At 40.5% G+C, this 27,634-nt stretch overlaps 2 protein-coding genes across 5 annotated transcripts; both read right to left on the bottom strand.

Moving 5' to 3' along the window:
- Positions 1-210: 210 nt before the first annotated feature.
- Positions 211-9,596, bottom strand: myoz2b (myozenin 2b). 3 transcript variants are annotated; one of them, XM_014195560.3, is made up of 6 exons: positions 9,460-9,591; positions 8,050-8,172; positions 6,525-6,691; positions 2,915-3,017; positions 1,265-1,448; positions 211-864 (listed from the first exon to the last, which is right to left on the bottom strand). In XM_014195560.3, exons 2-6 carry the CDS (start codon positions 8,129-8,131, stop codon positions 633-635), a joined length of 768 nt encoding a protein of 255 aa, XP_014051035.1. In that variant the 5' UTR covers positions 8,132-8,172; positions 9,460-9,591; the 3' UTR covers positions 211-632. The 3 variants fall into 3 exon arrangements, with proteins under 3 accessions (XP_014051035.1, XP_014051036.1, XP_014051037.1); XM_014195561.3 differs by having other exon boundaries at positions 9,418-9,535; XM_014195562.3 differs by lacking the exon at positions 8,050-8,172 and having other exon boundaries at positions 9,460-9,596.
- A 5,172-nt stretch (positions 9,597-14,768) lies between these two features.
- On the bottom strand, positions 14,769-27,272 carry LOC106602736 (synaptopodin-2). 2 transcript variants are annotated; one of them, XM_014195563.3, is made up of 3 exons: positions 26,516-27,272; positions 20,106-22,306; positions 14,769-16,769 (listed from the first exon to the last, which is right to left on the bottom strand). In XM_014195563.3, exons 1-3 carry the CDS (start codon positions 27,255-27,257, stop codon positions 16,230-16,232), a joined length of 3,483 nt encoding a protein of 1,160 aa, XP_014051038.2. In that variant the 5' UTR covers positions 27,258-27,272; the 3' UTR covers positions 14,769-16,229. The 2 variants fall into 2 exon arrangements, with proteins under 2 accessions (XP_014051038.2, XP_045572737.1); XM_045716781.2 differs by having other exon boundaries at positions 20,871-22,306.
- Positions 27,273-27,634: the final 362 nt, after the last annotated feature.

Genomic DNA, 27,634 nt, shown 5'->3' with positions numbered 1-27,634 from the left:
GGATTGGCCATCATCAACTACTGTTGTTGGTGTATGGTTGTTGGTCTGAGGTTGGTCATACAGTTCCTGGGTAGTAGGTCACTTACTCTTCTTTTCATTTGCACAATTGTGTGTTTCAAGTCTGTACATACAGTAACAGGTTCATTTGTTCCACATATCCAAACCACACATTGATTTACATAAGCCAATGAATTATACAATGTCATGACAAAGAGATAGATCTTTTTTATTTGCACATCGATAAGCCCATTCTAAAAGATTAATAGGCAACATGTCTACATAATTAAAAGACAAAGATACTTTTGGATCTGATATCCAATATAAGCCAAAAGATGCATTGAAGTTTCAATGTATTGCTCAACATTTCCATAACATTTCAGCCATGTGTGCTATTTATTTACATGTTATTCTCTAAATAGACAATGCAAAACTAACCATCAGGGCAGCACGGAAGCCCCATTTTAAACCATCAGATTGTCGTCGGTTGCACATAATCAGAAATCATGATTTAGGCTTCAGCTCCAACCCTTATGTCGCAGATCAGGCAGTATGGTTAGAGGTGCCAGCAGTGGATTTTGTCAGACTAGTGCTCTCTTGTCTTTCCAGGGTATTATGGGTCATCTAAAGGTCATCTAGAGGTCATCGGACTCAGGGATGGGCATAGGTTCCAGAGGCACGGTGGGCAGGATCAGTGGGATGCCATCGGATATCCATCCCTGGGCGACCCTGTTGAAGGTGGGCCGTTTCACCCCTGGGTCTTGGAGCTCAGAGTAGTTGTGGAGGTTTAGGTCGATCTCGGGCAGCTTGAACGTGATCCCGCTGCTCCGGGGGGCTTTGTCGAAACCACCAAATGGTGTGGCCACCCTGTAAATCAGATGTGGAGATACAAGGGTGAATGCAAAATCAAAATGAAGAGCTCTAAAGATGTGGCGTTTGCGCAGAATATAGAAAGCTGGCTCTTTATGGAGTGTTATAGTAGTGCATCCATGTAACAGTGAATCTGAACTGTTAATAGAAAACCATTTAATTCCATGGAAATGTTTGCAATATCAATGTCATTATATGTACTGATGATCCTATCTACTGAGAGTACTATCCCAGACTTGAGATTTGCATACTTAACTCAAAATCTGCCATTGAGAGAAGTGCATGACTGATGCAGTATGTTCAAGTAGCACGCAAATCTTTGGCTTAAATTTTGAGTTGTTGAATAGCAGTTGTCTGAAAACTTTCCTCAGAACACCTGTTTTCACGTTAGCCTCACCTGTTAAAGCTCTTGTAGTCAGGAGCCTCTGGTCTGGGCTCAGGGACAGGCATCCTGATATTGAGTGTCGCGGCCAGGTTGGGGTCGTTAATGATAGCCTGCTCCCAAGGGGAATGGTAGGACTTGGGTATAGCTGTAGAGTTGAACGTCTCTGCAGGGACATCCTTCAAGGGGCCTCCATATCCTGAGACACATACCAAGAAGACAGGATCATAAGACCAACAGTGCAGCGTACAGATACTCACTTATCCTATCAACACATTAGCAGATCTGTGGGGTTGGACTTAAGTGAGATGCATGATTACTGGCAATTTCTTGCTTGTCGTCCTTTCACAAGAAATATAAAGAAGTACTAGGGCATTGAGAATGTATTTTGTTGTGAGAGGTGAGTTTGAATTAATGGTTTAACCCGTAGACCAGGGTTCCCCAACTGGTGGCCCGCCAAGTTTTTTTTGTGTTGAATTTTCACTGTTGGACATAAAAGACTGTAAAAACAACAGGTAATCAGCTCCAACTGATTTTAATTTAAGAAATCTGTTCCCAAGTATTCCCAAGCATTATAGAGAAACACGGGATTGTATACAAACGTAAGCAAGGTTTGAATTATTATGTTTTAGTCTGACATTATATCTGTTTGGGCTTCATGCACTCAATTTGCAGTCTACAAATTATTTGTAATTATGTTCCGCCCGCCCGACCATCCGCTCCAGAAAAAACTGGCTCGCGGCTGAATCTAGTTGATGATCCCTGGTGTAGACTGAGCAAGGTTGCAAAGACAACAAATGAATCCCTCAGTTGTTACCACCTTTTCTTCCATGCTAATTTCATCAAGACATAACAAACATGTTTTGTACATTTTTGTTTAGAATGATCTGTTTTTATTGTTTGGAAAACAAAATAGGTGTCAACATGACTGTGGCAGTGCAGTTTTATCAATAGCCACCATCATTAAATAACAGTATTAACTAGAGCAGTGGAAAAAGTGATGTAGACTCAACAAGTCATGTAGACTCAACACAGTTTTGTCCATCATTATCATCTCAAGTCTTAAAATAGTGCACACCGTAAGTGTGCTTTCATCCTTGGTGTGAAAAGCGGGTTGGTCCAGTTGACATGGGTTGACACCATGCTTGGTCATATCAGATTCTACAAGAGTGTTCTGTTGGGATCCCCTGCTGACAATTTAACAGATAGCAAGGCACCGCAGGGAAAGGAAATGCTTCTCATGTATCCTGCTTAAAGGCCAGAGGTCTGCTGAGTCGCTATGGGGAATTAGACTTGTCCTTAGAGGTAACATGAGCATCTACATAGGGCCTTAGAAATACATTCACAACCCATTCATAAGCAGTAATTAAGCAGTTCATAAATGCTAAAGTCAACAATTGCAAGACATAGCGTACATATCAATTTGTAGTTGTTGAAAAATAACATTTACTTATGAATGAGGTATGTATGAGTTATGACTGTGGTATGAAGTCCTTATGTAGGTTCCCTTCAAGTGAAGCATTACTCTTGTATAACACTATGTAATAATGACAAAGATATTTCAATAAGGCCTTATTATCCCCTTAAACTATATTTTTCCGCCTTATAAGCATTCATACATTTAGAAAATAACAGAAGGTATGTATTGATGTGGTAGCTACATACCTGGTGCAATGCTTTCTGGGTTTCCTGGGGTGGGTGTGTAAGGAAGTGTTTTCGATCCCTCTTTGTTTTCGGCACTGTCTGCATTCTCAGCTAGAAGATCGCTCTGAAATTTTTTTGAAAGTGTTTTGTTATTAGCTAAGCTTTCCCCTTTTGCGCAGTTCTGAACCTATCTAATTTATTCATTTGGGGATTAGCTGCACCAAATTGTTAACTTTGCGTAAATGAGGCCCACTAGGTAAATGGGTAGGTCGCTCACAGGTTTTACGAGCATGTTAGCGTAGCACACTGAGCTAAAGCTTGGGCATAATGTCAAAGCAAGATCAGCTACCGCCAAAATGCCCATCAAAAGACTTGAAATAGCAACTAGTTCATGTTTGTTTTCCAATGTTGAAAATGTATGTGCAATGTTGCTCCATTTGAACAGTTGCCAAAAGTACAGTTGCCCCCCCCCAGATACCCCTGTGGACTGGCATCTAACCAATGCACACATGAACATATAATGCCTTCAGAAAGTATTCATACCCCTTGACTTATTTCAAATTTTTCACAGCCTGAATTCAAAATTGATTAAATATATATATTTCTCATACATCTACACACAATACCCTATAACAACAAAGTGAAAATATGTTTGTAGACATTTTTGCATATTTATTGTAAACAAAATTCAGAAACATCTAATTTTAAGTATTCACACCTCTGTCAATACATGATGGAATCACCTTTGGCAGCAATTACAACTGTGAGTCTTTCTGGGTAAGTCTCTAAGAGCTTTGCACACCTGGATTGGTGATATTCAAGCTAATTAAAGTCAAAACGGTAACTAGGCCAATCAGGAATATTCAATGTCATCTTGGTAAGCAACTCCAGTGTATATTTGGCCTTGTGTTTTTGGTTATTGTCTCCCAGTGTCTGTTGGAAAGCAGACTGAACTAGGTCTTCCTCTAGGATTTTTCCTGTGCTCAATTCCGTTTCTTTTTATCCTAAAAAACTCCGTAGTCCATGCCTATGACAAACATACACATAACATGATGCAGTCACCACCATACTTGAAAATATGAAGAGTGGTACTCAGTGATGTGTTAGATTTGCCACCAAACATACAATAATGCTTTGTATTCAGGACATAGGTTAAACTGCAAAATAATTGACTGAGAAATGAACTTTAAGTGCCTTATTGCAAACAGAATGCATGTTTTGGAATATTTTTATTCTGTATAGGCTTCCTTCTTTTCATTATGTCATTTAGGTTAGTATTGTGGAGTAAATACAATGTTGTTGATCCATCCAGTCTCCTATCACAGCCATTAAACTCTGTAAATGTTTTAAAGTCACCATTGGCTCATGAGCAGTTTCCTTCAACTCCACAACTGAGTTAGGAATGACACCTGTATCTTTGTAGTGACTGGTGAAATTAAAAGTGAAAGTGAAATTAATAACTTTAGCATGCTAAAAGGGATAATCATATTTTGGAAAACTTCCCTGGTCTTTGTGGTTGAATCTGCTCAACTGTGGGACCTTACAGATTATTGCACACAAGAGTGAGTCCATGTGACTTATTATGTGACTTCTTAAGCAAAAAGCTAGGCTTGCCATAATGAAGGAGTTGAAATCTTATTGACTCAAGACATTTCACCTTTTCGTTTTTAATTAATTTGTAAAACATTTCGAAAAACTAAATTCCACTTTAACATTATGTGATATTGTGTGTAGGCCAGTGACCAAAAAAATCTACATTTAATCAATTTCAAATTCAGGCTATAACACAACAGAATGTGGAAAATGTAAAAGGGTGTGAATACTTTCTGAAGTAACAGACACACACACACACACACACACACACACACACACACACACACACACACACACACACACACACACACACACACACACACACACACACACACACACACACAAAATCTGCAAGCAACTGATAAGCAACATAGAAACTCTTGAGCAAAGTGCTCCAGGAGCCTCTGGCGTGAGTAGGTGCAGGGAAAGGGCACCAGGCACATGTTTCTCCATATCTCCCATGTGTTCTAACAATTTTGGCGGGGTGCACACATCATTAATTTAACCATTAGACACTCAGAAACGTATTTAAAATCCAGTAATCTGGTTGCAATAAAGCACTTTTGGATCCAAGTAAACAATGAAACAATGTTACTGTAACGTAAATGAAAAGAATCGCAAATACTTTTTAAATCCCTAAGTCCAGAGATCCAATAATGTGATCCCAGGATTCAACCTTTGGACCCTCAACCCATAATGTCCAAGATACAATAATAACTGTGTGTCTGATATAATTAGGCCCGGCATTAGGGGGTGGCAGAACCGGGCATGTGTAAATAGGATTTTGGTTATAAAGTCAGTCTGAGTTTTATGAGACTGGTCGTGACTGCATTACAACGTAAATTAAGTTTGAGTTTGTTTCAACCCTGCGCACATGCCCACAGCTGACAGCACAATTAATCATCAATTGAGAGTGCAGCTGCACGTGACCCGATTGTAATGGCTGTGGTAAATGTGGGTTGACTCTGGATATCCCTTTGGATATTAGGGACTATCGGTAAATGACACAATTTACATGGGACAATATCTTAAAATTCTAATAGCTCCAAATTTAAATGACTTAAAAGTCTCAGACCAATAATAACTTGTATGAATGAATATACAAATATTGAAAGCATTTAATGAGAAAAAAGGTGTGAAACATGAAAATATTTTCTAATTTACATGTATTGCCGGTCCCTAACTACCCCCCTTAATAGGCTATCCAAAGTCAAACTAATTTTGCCACGGTTGCACACCAGCCGGCTGAAGCTAATTGGCAAAATAACTTGGCTTACTCTTCCCCCCTGCGAACACACACCGAGACACCGATATCAAACCACACCCCGAAACCAACTCACGTTTTAATTCTGTCATGGTCGTTAGCAATTCTTAATGAACCAAATCTAAAACGAGGCAAAATCAGGAAGTGCAGTCACCCTTTAATAAGATGTATTTTTTTCGATTATATATAGACACAAAAAAAATATGGGCTGCGTGTGACTGTATGTGAGAATTTAAAAAAGTTGCCTTTTTGTTATAAAAAAACATGCGCCATTGCGCTCCATTCCGTGCCTCATAGTACAATTTAATATTGTCTTTACATCTACTATTATATATGTGAAATTATTTTTGATAGGCTATGGTTTAGCTGTAGCCATACACTTGTATGTCGTAGTGGGACCAATATCTACCTTGTGTTATAAGGGCTATAATGCATGATGATTTCGTCCTAGTGCCGGTCCTGGAGTTGAGTGTAAGTCCAAAATGAAGCTGTCTTCTGAAACTCTACAAACAAGAGAGCTGTCACAGCTCTTTCTGCCCCAGCCTCACAGTGGTGGAACAAGCGTCCTGCAGCACTATCCATCTGACCCGTCTATCAAAGATGGCTGCTGTGGCATCACCCAGATGTATGATATTGGTAGTGAATGTGAGTTGTGAGGTATGTTGTAATTTGTGGTTGTATAAATCTCCATATTTGCATCCACTTATTGTTGGTCTTTGGGATAGGAGCATCTAGATTACTAAATTACACGAATGTAAATGTAAAAGTCCTTACACTCAGCTGCATGTTTGCCTCATTTTGGATACTTTCAAACGTGTATTTCTCCGATCTTCGCTGGCGCATTTTGAAAAGACGAGAGCCTCTGTTGGATTGCAGTGACAGCTCCTCCAGCATGATGTCTTTGGGAGTGCTAACCTTTATCCCCAGGTCCATGGTGTCCCCTGGGAAAAGAACCAAAACAAGTTTCAGTAGAGGCCTTTGACTGACTTTCCATTAAAGGTCGACTCAGCAATGTGATATCATCTAACACGGTTGGACAACTTCCTGTTTACAGACAGAAATAACAACAGAATTTAAATCTGTCAAAATCCGGCACTATTGGTTCTTCGCAATTTGTACCCTCCTTTGAGATATGCCCATATTAGGATGACCTAATAGTGCGGTATTGGCAGTCGGATTTTGTTATTGAGCATTGTAAACAGGAGGTCTTCCAGCTGTATAATGATTTCATAAATGGTGATGTCATGAGTGTACTGCTCTAAATGTAAAGCAACTGTAACAAAAATGTAACCTTCAAGATTCCCTCAAGACTGTATTAGTATGTCTTAGTTGCACAAAATATATAGTTTCCCTAAAGATATACAGTATATATTTTTTTCTGACACTCTCCCTAAGACATACTGTACATAGCATGCATTTCTAACCATTTATGATTACAGCGAGACCTTTATCAAAGGAGAAGTTAATTAACATTATTATTCTGATATCATCTGAAGGGATAATATCAATGACATATTGTTCCTTCAAAATGCTTTTCTGCTGACAATTAGCATGCCTAAATCAAATGAATGGAGCTTCAAACCAATCTGTATAGTAAGCATCACAATATGATAAAAGGTTGCACGTATATAATAATAATAATTGGTTGCCTCAATATACAGTATACTGCAATAGTTTAGTAATCATTTGGTTTCTCAATAATTCTACATTGTATGGTTATTAAACAAAATTGTGCGTTGAGTTCATTTAGGCATGCTCTTTGGACAATGCAACCACAGCTTAGAGAATTTCCATTGATTTGCACTCAACAGTGCTAATGCTACTTGCTATTTGTAAGTTCTAGAAAGTCTAGGTGAATTATGATTGTACTCTTCAAATCTGATTGAGACAAACGCAGTCTTGCAATTTTGTATGTATTAGTTCTTATTGAATTCAATTTTTATTATGTTATTGTTCTTTTTACTTATTGAATGCTGAACATGATGCTGCTTCAATGAGCTATACCCAGACAGAATGTACTTCAGCTGTCGCAAACCCTCACGGTCCCCTAAATGGCTACACACAGTTGTCCTACCCTGCCCTCCACAACTCCCCACATCACCCTCCCCAAAATAGCACTTTCAAAAGGACAACGACAGAAGGATTTGTCGCCATAGGTAGTAAAACATCTTCATTAGCTTATTTATGGCAACTGCTAGAGAAATGGCCCTGACATGTTCAACCCGGATCTGAATAACTGCCCTCCACCAGAATAAGTTTGATTCTCTTTGCTGTCTTTGAGCCCGGGCCCAGATCGTACCATTGGCACCGTGGACCTCTCGAGAAATAGCCGCTGCATGCATCTTCCTCTCTCCAGCTGGCATTGTACAGAATTGCGACATTGTGGCTTTGGGAAGGGTGGCACACGATTTGCCCCTGGGTACTGGAAACACATAAAGGACACAGGATGTACTTTCTGTTCTACCCCAGCAGAAAATGTTTTCCAATTATAGTATTGATATGAACTGAACATTAGAGAGCCAACATACTGTACTGCTATAAATTAAATAAGATGACTGTTAGTGAGGGTTTGTAGTAAAGTGTTATTGCTCACATGGCACGTGCAATACTGGTTGACCTATCGGATAACTACTGCATGTTGTTTAGACCACATTATGATATGCCATTAATGTCTTGTGAGTTAACGGTCATAAAATATTATGATGGGCCTCATGTCTGGTTTATGATAGCATTAGGTAAGCATTATGACATTTACTTCAAGGACAGGGTTTCTGTCAACCCCAAACCAAAACATTACATCCAACTCATATAAGTCAGATTGGCAGGTGTCATTCATTGTTTGCGCTTGAAGAGCAAAGTCAACACTTACTTTAAAATAACCTTGTAAAGAATGCTAGTTGATGCGCATTAAGGTGTCACATGGCATTCAGCATTGTGAATCATCCGTGTTGGGTGAGGGCTGAACATTGTGTCCCAGGGTAGTATGTGACACTGGAAACCCTTAACGTGATCTTGACAAAATAAATATTTCTACTTTGGCACAATGGCATTTGGAGAAGAAAATATATATTTCCGTGATAAATATAATAGCCTAGTTACCCTAAATCTAATCGCAGCAGTCCTAAAAAACTGAAGTTACGGTGCTAAAATTGAGATGTTTTTGCTTTGCAAACAAATGAAACGAAACAACAATGCCCTTTGTATTCACATCACAACTTCCACTACAGCTCTCAATGTTACCCCATCATGTTCATATCCTCTCCTATTTGAATTATGTTACAGACATGTTGTACAAAATGTTTACTCTCAATGTTATGACTAAAATGTAGATCATTTAGAGTGCTTTAAATATTTACAAAAATAAATTACGTATCGAACATGAGAATTAGAACATAGAGATGTTATTGAACACAATGTTCATAATCAGCTCTTTATAAAACATAAACATAGAAACATTATTTCAGAGTTATTACGGTATAACCTAACAATTGTACTTTGTTTGTAGCTTCTTGTTTTGTCTTCGCAAAATAATAAAGAGGTTTGTTAGTAAGGGATGTGAGATTAATACAAAGGTTATATGACTGAATATGTCAGAAAATAGCATAATCAGAGTTAGTTGTTGTGAATGGTCAAAGCACAAGACATTGACACTAGTATTTTGCCATACCTCGGAATCACAACTGCACACCTTGATGGGACTAGTCCATACCTGTGTGTGTGTGTCCTGTCTGTCTTTTAAACGACCTGTATCCTTGACTGGAAGGCAAGGAGGCTCAGGGGTCGACCTAGGTAGTTTCGATCCACCCTGATCTTCACACTCCCGGCCACTGAAGCCAAACTGTTGGGGGGTGTCTCTGTGTCTGTTGTCAATGGAATGTAGCTTACATCAATAGGCTAAATTTAGCAGGCCAAACACTCAAAACCACTCACAAAAGCAATGGGGATGTGGGGAGGCTATCAGAAAGAGGGAGAGGATGGGGCACCCGACCTATGCCACCGGGCCCACACCGAAGGAGGGCTCTCCCCTCAAGAGCACTTGTGTTTTCTGGACCCTAGGAATGTATAGGGAAGACATGACTCTGGAAGTAGTGTTGGAGGGCCGGTAGGAGGCACTCTTTCCTCTGGTCTAGGAAAAAAAATATAAAATACCTGTCAAAAGTTTGGGTTTTTCTTTATTTTTTATATTTTCTACATTGTAGAATAATAGTGAAGACATCAAAACTATGAAATAACACATATGGAATCATGTAGTAACCAGAAAAGTGTTATTCGAAGTAGCCATCCTTTGCCTTGCAAAGCTTTGCACACTCTTGGCATTCTCTCAACCAGCTTCATGAGGAATGCTGGTCCAACAGTCTTGAAGGAGTTCCCACATATATGGAGCACTTGTTGGCTGATTTTCCTTCACTCTGTGGTCCAACTCATCCAAAACCATCTCAATTGTGTTGAGTTTGGGTGATTGTGGAGGCCTAGTCATCTGATGCAGCACTCCATCACTCCTTCTTGGTCAGCCTAATGTTGGGTCATTGTCCTGTTGAAAATCAAATGTTAGTCCCACTAAGCGCAAACCAGATGGGATGGAATATCGATGCAGAATGCTATGGTAGCCATGCTGATTAAGTGTGCCTGGAATTATAAATAAATCACAGACAGTGTCACCAGCAAAGCACCCCCACACCATCACACCTCCACCATGCTTCACGGTGTGAACCATACATGCAGAGATCATCCATTCACCTACTCTGCATCTCACAAAGACACAGTGGTTGGAACCAAAAATCTGAAACTTGGACACCAGAACAAAGGACACATTTCCCCCGGTCTAATGTCCATTGCTCGTGTTTCTTGGCCCAAGCAAGTCTCTTCTTCTTATTGGTGTCCTTTAGTAGTGGTTTCTTTGCAGCAATTCGACCACGAAGACCTGATTCACACAGTCTCCTCTGAACAGTTGATGTTGAGATGTGTCTCTTACTTGAACTCTGTGAAGCATTCATTTGGGCTGCAATCTGAGGTGCAGTTAACTATGATGGTTTTCGCGACTACACTTGAAGAAACTTTAAAAGTTCTTGGCATGTTCTGGATTGACTGACCTGACTGGACTGTCATTTCTGTCATTTCTCTTTGCTTATTTGAGCTGTTCTTGCCATAAAATGGACTTGGTCTTTTACCAAATAGGGCTATCTTCTGTATACCCACCCTTACCTTGTCACAACACAACTGATTGGCTCAAACGCATTAAGAAGGAAATAAATTAACTTTTAACGAGGTACACCTATTAATTGAAATGCATTCCAGGTGACTACCTCATGAAGCTGGTCGAGAGAATGCCAAGAGAGTGTGCAAAGCTGTCATCAAGGCAAAGGGTGGCTACTTTAACATATAAAATATATTTTGATTTGTTTAACACTTTTTTGGTTACTACATGATTCCATATGATTTATTTCATAGTTTTGATGTCTTCACTATTATTCTACAATGTAGAAAATAGTAATAAATAAATAAAAACCCTTGAATGAGTAGGTGTGTCCAAACGTTTGACTGGTACTCTTCTATTTTTATGGGGTTTTTTGCCGGTGTTGCATGTTGTTTTGACATTAATATATGTCACATATCAGTTTGCAAACAATGTAAAAAAAAATGTATTGAGTTAATAAAGCCATAAACAAACGTTCTCTTTTTTGCTTTCTTGAGTAAGGCAGCTCCAAAATGCAGGTGTTTCAGCCTAGCTAAGTGCTTTCTGTGGTGGTGGGGCAACAAGCGGAAAATACGGAGCGTAGTGGTTGGTAATGTTCTCTAGTTGTGCCATGATTTGCTCAGTGTTCTGTCACTCGGGGACACTATGTCGCTGCAAAATCTACGGAGAGAGCTCGGAAACAAGCCCCTTGGGTGCTGCCATATAGTTACATTAGAAATGCCCATCCAAGAAGGCTCAAGGTCATTGGCCACATATAAAATGGCGTTGGCCACATTATATCTACCGTAGCTTTGATTGGGCTGATCATGTCAACATCATACTTTCAAAATCTTAGCTAGCAAGCTAGAGAAGCAGTCATCATCATGATCATCATGAATCAATCATGATCATCATGAATCACATCGACAATCTACTGGCAAATCCATTTCAATCCTTGTCATATGAAGACAAATTATAGATCAAATGTATCGGTGCTCATCAGCCATTGGACATAAACATTACACAACAAGTTGGAAATCGCAAATTCAACAATGATTGGTTTGGAAGGAATCAGTGGCTAACTGCAAGCGTGGCAAAGCAATCACTAGCCTGCTATTCATTGAAATGTGTGCGTGGTCCAAGTCTGTGTTTAAGGGTCTCTTTTCCAATCTTAAAAGGATAAATATTCAACACCATGGGCCAGAAAAGGTTGAATACATTGGCCATGCTGTCAATCCAGCATGACTTCTGCCGCATTCGAAACAACTGGAAAGTCAGACCTGGGAAATCTCAGACTTCAGTGAGTTCAAGACAACTGGAAACTGGAAGAAAAAAAGAGCTCCGACTGGGAAAATACGTTTTGAACTGTCATCCAACTCGGAATTCCAAGTTGGGAATTTGGGCCTCTTTCTAAAGCTCCGACCTGAAGATCACTGACATCATGATTCAACCTTATTTTTTTCGGAGTTTCCGGTTGTCTTGAAAGCAACATAAATCCAGAGAATGCCAAAATTTGCCAACAAGGACCGCCGCGCCACCTCCCTGTTCAAGAGATCACAGCACAACAAGGTGAGTCCAAAAATGTATTGTATGCTGCTGCATAAATGGTGTAATGTGCCAGGGAGATATGTATACTGTAGCTAAGAAAGTAATACTATGTGTATGTTGTGTAGTAAGCTGTTAGTAGCCCATGTGCCTCATCCTAATTATTTAGTCCCTTTCCCCCTCATAACTTAGCCTACGGTTCTGACTTGATGGTGAACATGTAGCCTATACCTTTTTAGAGAAATGTAATCATTGAATATTGTAAGAGTTTTCATTGTCTGCTTGTACGCCCCCTTCATGTATCCTACGGTTCTGACTTGGTGTACAGGGAGAATACTGTAAGAACGGCCCATGTTCTGAAATTCTGTCGCTGTACATTTCAAAAGTGCTAAACAACTAGTTTATTGACTAAGTCCATCTTAGCTCGCTCATTGTCTTAATCGAAGTTACCGATTGCCTCTTATTCACTCATCATCTCCTTATGCCATAGTTTTTACATCTCAATTGTCAATAGAAACCACATTTGTTTAAGCAAGTCAGCCATATCAGCTATGTTTTTTAAAAAGTCAGTAAATGAGGCTGAACTGTTTCGCTGCCAGACAAGGCTCCGGTGATAGCCAGGTGTAGCAGTGGTAATAATTCACTCTAACGTGCTGAAAAGAAAGCTCTGCTGTTGGGACAGCTTTATGTAGGCACTAACAGTTTGTGGGCACAGTTTGTCACCGTTATAGTGCAATTAATGTATTGTTTAGTGTTGTGTTGTGTTGTGTAGCGGCTTTGCTGGCATGCATCTAAAAAAAAGTGGGGAGTTTTCTCCACCAAGATTTACATGCTAAAATTGCCACTGCATAGATAGAACTTATTTTTTACACTGTGTTGTAGCAACCAAGTAAACAACTTTGCAGGAGTAATGTTATAGAAATAGCTGTATGTTCATGGGGCTTCTAAGATAAGTGCCTTCAAGATACTAAATCATTTATCTTCACATTGCTGCCAAAAAACAAGCTTACTGCCTTGAATTGTCTAACTACTTCTGAAGTGACTGGTTCTTCTCATGTTATTCCACACAAATACAGACTTGTTGTCAGCTATCGGGAGGATTTGTGTCAATACATTTTAATATTAAAACATTCAGAGTAAAAATGAAACTACAAAAGTACACTGAACAAAAATATAAACGCATAATGTAAAGTGCTGGTCCCATGTTTCATGAGCTGAAATAAAAGATCCCAGAAATGTTCAATACGTACAAAAATCTAAAATGTTGTGCACTAATTTGTTTACATCTCTGTTAGTGAGCATTTTATCCTTTGTCAAGATAATCCAACCACTTCACAGGTGTGGCATATCAAAAAGCTGATTAAACAGCATGATCATTACACATGTGCACCTTGTGCACATGTCACAGATATCACAATGCCACAGATGTCTCAAGTTGAGGGAGCGTGCAATTGGCATGCTGACTGCAGGAATGTCCACCAGAGATTTTGCCAGAGAATTGAATGTTAATTTCTCTACCATAAGCAGCCGACAATGTCGTTTTAGGGAATTTGGCAGCACGTCCAACCAGTCTTACAACCGCAGACCATGTGTAACCACGCCAGCCAAGGATCTCCACATCCAGGCTTCTGCACCTGCGGGATTGTCAGTGGGGATGCTGAGGAGTATTTCTGGTTGTAATAAAGGCCTTTTGTGGGGCAAAACTCATTCTGATTGGCTGGGCCTGGCTCCCCAGTGGGTCGGCCTGGCTCCCATAGATTTAAATGGTTGGGGTGTCATGTGGCTCTCTTCACAACCAAAACATTTTTGGCAATGAGATGAGTGAGATTCAGTTTGTAGTTTTTTTCTCATACTTAATTAACATTTTAACTTTCTCTTTTCAACTTAATTTACGCTGTGTAAAGTCTCCCACCAGTCGTCTCCCAATAGCTCAGTCTGTGATTATGTAACTGTCTCTTTGGTTACTAGTCCCTGGATAGACCTGTTGAGATGCTTTGTGACGGATGTCGGAGCAATAACCTGACATGTTAGCAAAACAAACACTGGCTGCAGTGGAGTGTAACTTTAGAAAAGTACTCTCTCTACTTTACTAACTCAACATTCCACTCCATTTATAGACATGTATCTAATATATTACTATACATTTTATTGGTATTCAGCAATTGTTTGTTTCTCAACGAATTCAGCATACCACACATTTTGAATGGGTAAACAAACAATTTCCAAAGTGTAAAAAACATTTGACAAATCCTACATATCTTATATACATGTTAATGAAATAAAACACCAGAGGCACGGTGTACTCAACAACATTTTATTGGAAGAGTACAATATTTATCTTCAGTGCTGCAACAAATGAACAACACAATCAAGTGATAAAAGTTACAATATCTTCAACACATTCACAGTCCATATGAAAGTGTGGCACATTTCATATGCCTTTCACGGAAGTGCCAAACCAATCACAGAAACTTCAACCTGTATTCAATGACGTGGTCTAGAATATAGTGTGTGCCTATGTTTTGCAAACTGACTGAATGATATGAATAAAAACATTGTTATTGTTCTATATTTCAGCTATAAAATCTGACATTTGATTTATTATTTTAAGAAATGTAAGACATTTGTAAATGTCCTTAATTTTCAGAGGGATTGTCTGAAAGTGAACTTGAATATTTATTGTTTTCATCAGTATGTGCACTTGGTACTTACTATCTAACCTGCTACACATGCTATCGCACATATTACACAAACCATCAAGGAACCCTAGCAGTACATTTGAAATCCGCTTTACTGTATTTCTATTTTAGATGTTACCGCTTACATCACATAACAATAGTCAATCCATTTTTCTATTTAGTTTTCATATTATGTGGAAAAGGAAACAAGTTATAGGTTCAACACATCTAACTTTCTTTTCCCTGCCATCTGTCATTTTCTCACTCATCACCTTGCAAATCTCTTACTTTTATGCACATGCAAATAAATAATAGGCCCATCATGTATCCATTTATCAAAATTCATAAAACATGTTTAGAATTTAAACTTTTCAGGTACAGAAGATTCAATGGAACATGCAGTAGGTACTATAGATGTGTGTGAATGCACTTCACTGATCAGAATTATAGTAGAGAACGAGCTACCACTTCTATGCCCCCTGTGGCCACAGGACAAAATGCACAAACAATCCATGCTCAAACCAAAATACGGTACATGCACACACATATAAAAAAAACAACTCCAATTTAAACCAAAGACCATTAACATCAGTACTTTTTTTTCCAGAAATGAAAACCTTTAAAGCTAGACTCATTAGTGGTGAAACAAAGTTACTAAAAACAACTAACGCTGTTTTTTCCCCCTCTGACATCATTGCACGCATGATAGAACAGCAGAATATATACTGCAAATGTTTTTTTTTCACGCTGTGAAACACTCCTCACCTCAAAACAAAAACAATAACAATGGCGGTGGGGCAAACAGTGGTGCCGTTTCCCTGCAGATTCCATCTTCAAACTTGTAATTCGCCTTAGCATGCTGCTGTAGACCATTATCACTACCTTGGTACATCAGTATTTCCTCATTGATTCCAAACATTTGTCTTAAAAAAGAAACACTACCTTGATCAAATTGTTAATTATAATATGCTGGGCCTATTGTTTACATCTGTACATCCAATTATATTTTCTACGTTTGTTCTTACAAGTGCACTGTTTATATTTTTGAATTCTATCTGAGGATGTACAGATGGCTGTGCAAGATTACCTTCTCATAGCTGTGCGTGGCAAGGTAGCGTAGAGGGACTGACTCGGGTGGCCAGGGCCTCGACCCATATGTCCAGTGCTAGCCCTCACCGCTGACCACAGAGGCTGGGCCTGTCTGAAGGGAGGCCCATAGACAGGGGCAGAGGTCATGCTCATAGACCTAGTATGCATGGCTGGGGGTGGAGCATGGTAGTAACCACCACTGACACTGGGGGCGTCCAATGACACCTTGCGCTTCCATTCGTCCGGAGGTTCCGGAAGAGATCGTCGGTTGGCGGCGGAGTTGACGTTAGTGGCGATGGACTGAGGGAAGTTCTGGAATCGGAAGGCATCGTCCACCAGGCCCAGCGGGCTCCGGGAGGCAGCCTCCCAAGGGCTGGGGGGCTTGAGGGCGGCTTTTTCCTGCCAAGAGGTCTGCCTCCCGAGAGATGGATGGAACACAGGGGTGGTCACAGGGGACATAGATGACTGCGAGGGCATGTAGGACATGGAGCACATCCGTCTGGGTAGGGACAGAGAGTAGCTTCTGCCAAGTCCCTGGAAGAAAAGGACATTGTACTGGATTGATGTGTTTCTGGTAATATTAAGCATACTGTACACACTGGGGCTCAGGGTCGAAATATAAAATACCAAATGTAATGTAATGCACATGTATTTATGAGGCATTAAATAAATGTGTTCATGACACTGTGTTCATGACACATTCCCAACCAAGAATTTGGGGTAGAATACACAGAAAAACAGTTGTTCTCCACAACCTGGTTTGGCCTGGATTACTTGAGTAGAGAAGGGGAGAAGATTCTCATCCTGTGCAGTAAGGTGATTCATTTTGCGGTCCAAAAAAACACACACAGACACACACACAGTGTCAGAGAGCATTGCCTCCCGTGAAAGGGCAGGCTATCCCCTTTCAAACTCTTCAAAATGGACACAGGCCAATTCTACTCAACTGTGTGTTCATCACCGCCGATTACATTTCCCCATGATTATTGTTATTTTTTCACAACATAGAAGTCATATCACTCTCTCATACAGTGCCATTGTTGCCTGGAGATTAACACCTATAAATAATCACAGTAGTGAACGGCCCTCAAACCTAATGATGCAACATTACTGCACATTTTGTTCAGTGTTCATGTTCCAAACATATCTGGGTGACGTAATGGGGTCGTTTCTCCCTAAAATACATGAGTCCCCATGGCCAATTAAGACCAATGGCTGGGAAGAGAGTTAGTTTTCAGCACTTACCTTTGGCAGGGGTTGATCCTATCGGGTCTCTGCTTAGCAGAGCTAACTTTTCGAAAGGGATAGCAGGTTTTAAAGATGGTGAGTCTGAGCTATATTTGGAAACGGATGAGCCCTTTGCTCGTAGCAGGTCTCCATGCAAACTTTGGGTTTCAACAAAGACCTGTTTAGAGGACATAACACACTGCCTTGTGGTTCATTGAAAACTTAAACCTACCAAAACGTGATATACAGGTGGAAAGGACTCAAATATAGTTTAATTTGCTGTAAAGTAGAAGATGTGATCTAACCTGCATGATGCACGGTGAGGCAATCATTGTTGTATCATTACTGTTTTTAACCAGATATTGCTTAAGGTACTAAGAATTGGCAACATTAATGAATACATAAGCAACATTAAAATAAAAGAGGTATTACAAATGAATAAAGAGTGTGGTACAATAATTAAAGCGTGATGCATTCATAAAAGAAAACGTTGCAAGAGTCCATGCAGTAGTAATGAAATATGAAAACATACACAGGGGAAGTTAAAGGGAGATATTTAATAGCAAGATTGTGCCGAGTACAAGAAGTGCAATATACAATGGAACACATAAAAGAGGAAAAATAAATGTAACAAAGGACAGAAAAGGTAAAGTCAGCAATCTGATTGGAAATTAAAGAAGGATTATTTGTAACATATATATCAATTGCGTTTAACCTGAAAATAAATCATGTTTGATTAAGTGTTAAAATGAATATGTTGATAAAAACAACTAAGCGACTGGCCATAATTGACAATAAAATACAAAATTCCACATTGTCAACAAAACAAAGATGTAGTGGGGGCTTTAAATACACAATTAGCAAAAGCTTTGAGCTGTATCACACTATTAAATATAGTTTGGAATGAGACTGAAGGAATTGTAAGAGGTCTGCATCCAAATATAGTGCCTGTTATTATTCTTCTTCTTCTTATATCTCTTCTAATCATAGTCATCATAAAAGTATGAACAAACCCCCCTGTTTTTATGTTATGCACTCTCATTGCTATCATATTGCATACATTGCAAACATTATTTTGACTAGCATCCAACCTACCCACACGGTCTTACATTTCCTATGGGTATGAACATTACTGTTCCAATAATGGTAATGTTGCATGTGGTCATGAGACCACTGGTGAATACAGGCTACCCTAAACATAAATTAATTTACAACAAAAAAAGGCGAGGCAAGGCACCATAGCCAAACTAGAAATGTTTCCTCTTTTCAGCTGCACACACAACTGATCTCATTTTCCTGAAATTACTCAACACGATGTATCCCCAGTGAGACCAAAGCTTCAGCCAAGGAGGGGACTTGTTTTGTTGAATTCTGCCTCTTATGCCTAATGTGTATATCACTTTCCCCTGCTAGTATCTATATCCTCACAAAGGATCTAGCGCTGCAGAAAACAATATAACAGCTACCTAACGGATTGACTTGCTAAACTGTTTATCAATAGCTGGCAAAATTAGCTAACTAGCTTCATTAGCAAACACTACCTTCATTGGTATTAGCAGAAGCTAACATTAGGTTCATTCACATCTTCATTAACAACACCTACAATAGTCTCTCATTCTCAATAGTTTTTCATTCAGCCCAGAAACACTCACATACAGCTACAGTAGCCTCTAATTTCATTGTTTTACAAGCTATAAAGCAAACAGACAGCATTATCAAGTTGAAGTGGGGCATTAACTCAAGCAAAGGAGGTAGATCGAGGAGGGGTGGCCAATTAATGATAACAACCATATGCAGTGATATCTTTTGAAATATTCTGTCTGTATAAAAGCACTGGTATAAGCCAGGTTGTTGGTCTGGAAAATGACTTCAGTGAGACAGAGGCATTTGTTTTCTTATGTTAATTTCCTATAAATCTAAATGTTCTGCTATTTCTTTCAACGTTTTGGTAAAGCTAGAGGAACAGAATGAAAATGCATTCAATGTTTTCCCTTGTTGACCTGTCATGCATATTGCACATTCTTTAAAGATTGAATTCATTGTTTAATTTTGTTGTTCTAAGTTGTAATTAAAATGTTTTGTGCTAGGTTTGCATACTATGTACAGCAGAAAGTAAGAAGATATAGGGTGACATTTTGACACCGCAACAATGCAGAGATATTACCAAAAACAAGTCAATTATTTGAAATACTTGGTAGGACACGTCTATTTTAAAGTTTAAAAAAAAATAAATGGTGCTTTAGAAATGGTAAGAAACAGTGTATAATCTCTGCATTCTCTGCAACATCAAAATGGGGCAGTGGGTTGGGACTAGTGTTGCAGAACGACATGCCTCCACTGTTTGGTTGCCACCGCTTGTTTTTTGGCAGAAAATGTAGGCCGAGGAGCCATTTGAATGGTACCTCTGGAGAGGACATCAGCATCAAAGGGTAAAGAAGACAAAGATGCTGAGTTGACACTGAGAGATAGCTGACAGGGAGTGCTTGTGGGTATAGGGCAGTGGGTGCTTGGAGCTTGGGGAGCTTTGTTGGCGCTATCATGCACAGCCGGTGAAGCATTATGCTTCCAATCCAGTTGCTTGCTAACTGGGAGTGGTTCACTTGACTGTGTAGGTTGACAGTCAAAAGGGTATAGGACACTCACCGATCTAGTAGACTTAGCAGGAGCTATGGGCTTGCTTTGTTGGTTTGCTGGGGGAAGGTCATGGGCAGGGTAAGAGTAAGGAGAAATGGCAAAGGCAGGTCTAGGGCTGACAACAGGGGCAGGTTTAGGGCTCAAGGGTGGGTTTGACTCATGGGTTGGGATGGGGGCCATTTTGAGGCTAGGGCTAAGGCCTTCAGCCTCAGTGCCTACGTTATATATAAAGAGTGATGAGTCCAGCTGATAGGGCTGATGTTTCATGACATCTAGGGCATCCAGGTGCTTGGAGGGTTGTGGTTTTGTTTTCACCCTGGTCTTTGGATTGATTTTTGGACTTGTTGAAGGGGGCTGTTTAGCTGCTGCAGGGGGGTAGAAAGGAGCATGAAGGGGATTGTATGACAAAGGAGGTGGGGCACGGATGTTGGATGAGTATCTCCAAGCACCTGGAAGGGAGGCGGTGGGGGAAGGACACTTTGCTTTGTTGGCCTGAACTGTTTCGCCATCCACCACAAACTTCTCCATACGGGTCTGCCTCTTGGCAAAGAGTTCGGCACCTCTTCCCCTCAGAGTTGGACCATTTATGGCTGGACTAAAATGGCCCTCAGAGATGTGACCCATTGAAGAAGTAGGTGGTGCCTTGGCTGCGTGGCTGTAAGAGCTCCCTCGTTGGGGTGGGCAAGATGCCACCGAAGGATTTGGGGACTTATTCTTTGAGACTGTGGGTTGGCGAGGTGCCGTGTGAGTTGGGTTCGGGGCCTGAATACTCACTGGGGACCGCGGTGGCTGTGGACTCCAGCTATTCATGGTTGGCTGAAGTTGAGAGGGTGATGTTGAGTTGGCTGGTGCCCCGGTGTTCATGGGTGGCTGTGGTCGTGACTGAGTTTGGGGTGGTTCCCGGGGGTTCGCCATTTGCTGAGGCGAAAGCCAGTCTTGTTGTTTGAAGTATTGCTGAGGAGGAGATCCCACTGGATTTGGGAAAGATGCCGGGATTGGACTCCTTGCCAGGTGAAGTAGCACATTTGAGGGACTCTCCTTTAACCATGGTGGACAGACTGGGTTGATGCTAGGCTTTGGGGCAACAGGTGGGGGATTCTTGTGCTTGACTGTTCGGGGTTGCATAAAGTTGCATGCCTCAGCACCAAGACTAAAGTAGTCTTCCTCTTCGCCTGACTCAATATATGATCTTCTTTCCCCTCTGTTTTGAATATAGGCATTGGAGGGTTGATCAGAGGCCGCTCTATTAGCACCTCTTCTTTTTGAGTCTGGTAGGATGCCAGTCTTGATTGCTGGTACAGATATGCGTTCGTCACGCGAAGCTATGAAGTCCCCAGTTGGGGACCAGACCTGTGGAACTGTGTGTATAGGGACTGATACCTTGAATTTGAGTTCATGATGCTTCACTGGGCTAGTGACACCACTAAGAGGAGAAAATGGGACAGGCACTCTGTTTTGGGATCCCAAGAAGGGCTTCGCTGTTCTGTTGGGCACAAGAGGCTTTGGTATAGCACTAGCTAGGTGGTTGGGTATACTGTTCATCATGTGAGCATATTGTTGCATCTCCTGTTGGTTTTCTTTGTACTGCAGATGTTGATTGCCATGAGCATCCATGTAGATCTGATTAGCATGCCTTTCACTGTATTGAATTTGATTGGATTGCACATAAGTTTCATCCGTTTTGTAAGACTTGTACATTTCTGTGTCTTCAAGCTCTACAATACCTTCGACGGGTAAGCCTTTGCGCCTCATTTCCTCGTGCTCTAAGGCAATCTCATCCATTCTCTGGCGGCGCTGCACAAACATTGCCACACCCTTGCCTTTTGTCTCTGGCAGTTGCTCCATCTCTTCCAGGTGGTGAAATATGTTGGCTATTCCAAGGTTCTCCCAGTTTAAATTGACGTCTCGGTCTCGTACATTCACTGAGTAGTCTTCATCAAGTTCTGAATAATCATTAGTGGCCAAAGTAAACCTGACCGTTTTGCTGTATTCACTTTCTACGTCTTTGCCGCTTTTTTCGTCAAACTGGTGCTGACCTGTCCCGTAGCTGACAAGTGTATACTTCTTAACCCTTTGCCGACGCTTCTTGAACATCAACACCCCTCTGTTTCTGGGATTTGGTGCATCGGTCAACAGCAAAGCAATGCGTTTACATTTAGACTTGGCTTCCTTCACCTGCCTGTCTGACTGGCTCTCGCTCTGTCTGGTCCCTGTGAGGGAGAGATGAGGAGAGAGGACAGAGATAAAAAGAGAGTGTAATTACATAAATTATAATTGTTTGCTACCTCAGAATGATGCATATGTAATGTGAGGAGGTATCACATAAAAGTACCCTACTGTATGTAGGGTACTTGTACATTACAAGAGAACTGTCTACACATTTCAAATGATCTGTATCTTGAGAATGTCATCAACCGATTCGTTTTAGGGTGTATCTTTCTCAATTGCCATTTAAGTTAAAGTGCATTCGGAAAGTATTCAGCACCTTTCACTTTTTCCACATTTTGTTGCGTAACAGCCTTATTCTATAAGGGATTACATCGTTTTTATCCCCTCATCAATTTACACACAGTACCCCATAATGACAAAGCAAAAACAGGTTTTTAGAATTTTTTGCAAATGTATAAAAAAACGAACTGAAATATCACATTTATATAAGTATTCAGACTCTTTACGCAACACTTTGTTGAAGCATCTTTGGCAGCCTCGAGTCTTCTTGGGTATGACGCTACATGCTTGGCATACCTGTATTTGGGGAGTTTCTCCCTTTCTTCTCTGCAGATCCTCTCAAGCTCTTTCAGGCGGGAGGCGGAGCGTCGCGGCACATCTTTAATCAGGTCTCTCCAGAGATGTTTGGTTCAAGTCCGTGCTCTGGCTGGGCAACACAACAACATTCAGAGACTTGCCCCGAAGCCACTCCTGCGTTGTTTTGCCCCAGTCTGAGGCCTTGAGCGCCCTGGAGTTTTCATCAAGGATCTCTCTGTACTTTGTTCTGTTTGTCTTTCCCTCGATCCTGACTAGTCTTCCAGTCCCTGCCGCTGAAAAACATCCCCACAGCATGATGCTGCCACCACCATGCTTCACCGTAGGGATGGTATTGGCCAGGTGATGAGCGGTGCCTGGTTTTCTCCAGATGTGACGCTTGGCCAAGAGTTCAATCTTGAATCTTGTTTCTCATGGTCTGAGAGTCCTTTAGGTGCCTTTTGGCAAACTTCAAGCAGGCTATCATGTGCCTTTTATTTAGGAGTGGTTTTTGGAAGGCCTGATTGGTGATGTGCTGCAGAGATGGTGGACCTTCAGGAAGGTTTTCCCATCTCCACAGAGGAGCTTTGTCAGAGTGACCATCGGGTTCTTAGTCACCTGCCTGACCAATGCCTTCTCAGTTTGGCTGGGCGCCCAGCTCTAGGAAGAGTCTTGGTGGTTACAAACTTCTTCCACTTAAGAATGATGGAGGTCACTGTTTTCTCGGGGACCTTCAATGCTGCAGACATTTTTTGATACCCTTCCCCCGATCCATTCCTCCAACACAATCCTGTCTCGGAGCTCTACAGACAGTTCCTTCGAACTCATGGCTTGGTTTTTGCTCTGACATGCACTGTCAACTGTGGAACCTTACATAGACAGGTGTGTGCCTTTCCAAATTATGTCCAATCAATTGGATTTACCACAGGTGGACTTCAATCAAGTTGTAGAAACATTTCAAGGATGATCAATGGAAACAGCAAGCAGTCTGAATACTTATGTAAATAAGTTATTTCTGTTTTTTTTATATACATTTGCAAACCTTATGGGGTATTGTGTGAAGATTGATGACGAAAAACATGAATTTAATCAATTTTAGAATAAGGCTGTAAGATAACAAAGTGAAGGGGTCTGAATACTTTCCAAATGCATTGTACATGGGGATAGCTGTAGAATATAATGGATATTGAATAGATATATCTGATTAATACTATACAATGTCAAATGGTTAATCTTTTGACATTGTTCAACTTAGTTGCTTGTGACTTGTTGATCTCAGCACTTATGGTAAATCTAGCCTTAGCCTTGAATATAATTTAATTAGTATGGTTCACATCTAATCCTTTGCCCTTCTGCAAAACAGTTAGTGTTTATGAATGTACAGTGCTAATATCATGACATTATTCATGAGGAAAGGAATTTATCACGTACAGTACCTTAGTTTACTACATTATAAATAGAAGTCTTGGAGACAGACAATTTTGGAAACAACAAGCTCTATTATTTCATTATTTATTGCAAATCATTCGAACATTAATGGCCAATATTTTAGAATAACCTTTCTCTTCATAATATTTAGACATCTCCAAAATAAAGGAACAAATAGAGAGCCAGAGTTTTGAAATTTAATTCCACACCTATTTATTATCTTGTCACGATGACTCCTGACAAATGTCTTTCCTATCATATTGTATTATAGCAAACACTTCACTTTACTTGAAGCTTCCACCCTAAGGTCTACAGAACACTGTCATCTATTGACATGATGGATGTCATGTAAACTGACTGCACAGTTTTAGCAAAACCCATTATAGTTACCAAGCCAATTACCTGTTGCTTATATAAAGACCCTGTGCAGTCGAATAATACTTTTAAATAGTTATATTATAAGTAGCAAACAAATACGATATGATACTTTTTAAGTTAGATTTTAGTCAGTTGACGTTTTGAATTTATTTTATTTTATCCTAGAGCTATAAAGTTTTTATAGTGCTCACTAGAGGATGATAATATATGTATTTTTGCTGACAAATACATTCAATTTGCATACTAGGATTTGTAACATTAGACAACAGACACACCTGTCAATATTACAACTTTCATCTTTAGATTAAAATAATACGTTAACTACTATACTCCTACATTGTTGCCAAATGAATGTTCAGTATTATACTATACAGAAGCAACAAATCTTTGGAAGTAGGGTAGCCTAGTGGTTAGAGTGTTGAGCTAGTCACCGAAAGGTTGCAACTTCAAATCCCTGAGCTGACAAGGTACAAATCTGTCGTTCTGCCCCTGTTCCTAGGCCGTCATTGAAAATAAGAGTTTGTTCTTAATTGACTTGCCTAGTTAAATAAATAATGCACTGCCTTTTTAAATGCTCATGGCCAAATCAACTTAAATCTACTCAGTTATTTGGTTTAAAGTTACTTAAAGGTGATCCAGCTTTTTTAACAGGCACCACATGCCACCATCACTCCCATTGTTTTTAGCTAGCGGCTAAATTTAGCTGAAGTTTAAAGAAAACCATCTAAAATTACATTTTAAAATACTTAACTTCTCCTTTAACACTTCAAATAAGTTATTGTGAAATGTCTTGAAGCACCAGTTTATGTTCGGTCAATCTGATTTATCCATGTTTTTCTGTTATTGCCCATCTGCCAGTGTTGTAGACTGAATGAACGCAAATTATTCATTGCATTGATATAGTTGAGACTTAACTTGGAGGATTACACAAAAAAAGAATAACAATATATACATAATGTATAAACATAATGTATAAACACATTAACACTTCGTGTTAATTTAAAATAATATTTATCAAAACATCTGTGGCCCTATTTAAAACGTCACATTTAATAAAAAAAACTAAATAGACTACTTAATAAATATATTGTTTGCATGGTGTTTGCAACAAAGTTTTTTGCCATGTGCATAGAGCATACATTGACAGCAAATCCAAAGAGGGTAAACATTCAGCAAAGTTGGACTGCTACTTTAAATGTGCTTTCAGTATCACCTGGACCTGCCAACTCTGCAACTGTGTACTTTTATTTTTAGGTCCACATTGCAAGATGCAATAAAAGCACTAGTGTCATTTCAGAGCTAACTTAGGGGGGTCTATGAGGCAAGAAAATTGAGGAGCTAACTTTCCATTACACAGTCAAAGCTAATGGTTTGAAAGGGATCGGGTGTCGAGCCAGGATGACACATGTTGGTGTCCGTCAAATTAACATCTGCCAGCCTCATCAGAGGCATGGTTGTATTTTATTCTTATCCACTCAGACTATTAAATGCACAGGAGAGTCAGCCTATATGCCCAGTTCAAATAAAACACACATCCCAGCAGTCATGCCCTTTAGTCCAAATTCAAACATTGCATCATTATCTATTTTGCTTTAGAAACGTCACTGTACTTTGTAGCAGCAATAACAGCAGTTAATTTACGTTACAAAGAACATGATTTAAGTGCCAACAAGCCAGTTACATTTTGACATGCCTTTTCTTTTCAAATTATTGCATTAAAATAACATTTCCAACATTGTTTTATTTCATTATAAGCCGAATGCGACACAGAGAAAGTTACCACATAGTTTTGAGTTGCACAGACTTACATTGGTACTCGATCTACAGTAAATGAATGAGGGGGTGGGGGGAGGAGGAGGGTGGCTACTTACGTGCGCGCCTCACCCTGTGTCTGCTGGGACTGGGGAGATCTCTCTCAGACGCAGAGTCCCACTGCTCTGCCTGCTCAGCACCCTGCGCTGAAATTCCAAAGGATAGATAAGCAGGAGGTGCTTCGCTGTGCCCTCCTTCCTCCAGAGACTCAACACTCCCATTCCCCCTGGCCCCGGTCCCAGAGCCCAGCCTCCTGCCGTCCCCCCTGGGTTGCCCATGGGTCAGAGTTAGGGTCATCTCACTCCGGTCAACGGAGGAAGAGGAGGTGGACCGTTGCCTTGATATTTGACACAAGTTGGGGTTCGGGGTGGGGGCTTGTGGGGACTTTGGGGGAGTCGGTGAAGGGGTGCTTGGGTAGGATTCGGCATCGGAGCCCCTGGATTCCCCAGGGTAGACGCTACCTGGCCCCTGTGATAAGGTGTCTATCTCCTGGCTTCCGCTGGGGCTCAGTCCACTGACCAGGCTACGTTCTTCTGGGCGGTAGTTCGATGATGGTCTCTGATGTTCCACCATGGCTTTCTTGGTGTATGGTTCAGGGGACTCCACAGAATGGGGGGACTCAGCCTGTCTAATATGGGTGTGCTGCGGATCTATGGGGAACTCTGTATCACTCTTCCTTTCTTCATAGTAGGATCCATCCCGGGACTCTGAGATGTAATGGTCGTCAGAGGAGTGGCCGTACTCAGAGACTGACCAAGCGTCCATGACAGTGCTCTCCTCGTCCTCTGTTTCTGGCTCCATGTCTAGTATGTTACAGACACAGACAAGGTCCTGGATGTGACAAATGCAACATTTAGAACAAGACCGGAGACAAGAGAGCATGATAAATAAGAAGACAGGGACCTTCCACTAAGAAATTGATCACGTATACAGTATTAAATATTCATTATCAATGTCAACAATATCACCTTGCAGCTGTAAACACAAAGCAGCAAAGCAATGTGATACGATTTGAACACGCACACATGCGCATGCATCAACGTACATGAGCATGCATGCACGTACATGCAAACACGCACATAACACACACACACACACACACACACACACACACACACACACACACACACACACACACACACACACACACACACACACACACACACACACACACACAC

The sequence above is a fragment of the Salmo salar genome, chromosome 04, assembly GCF_965601325.2.
Source record: "Salmo salar chromosome 04, fSalSal1, whole genome shotgun sequence".
Taxonomy (NCBI): Eukaryota; Metazoa; Chordata; class Actinopteri; order Salmoniformes; family Salmonidae; genus Salmo; species Salmo salar.
Note: the sequence above shows the minus strand (reverse complement) of the source record. Positions and strands in the feature narration are given on the sequence as shown.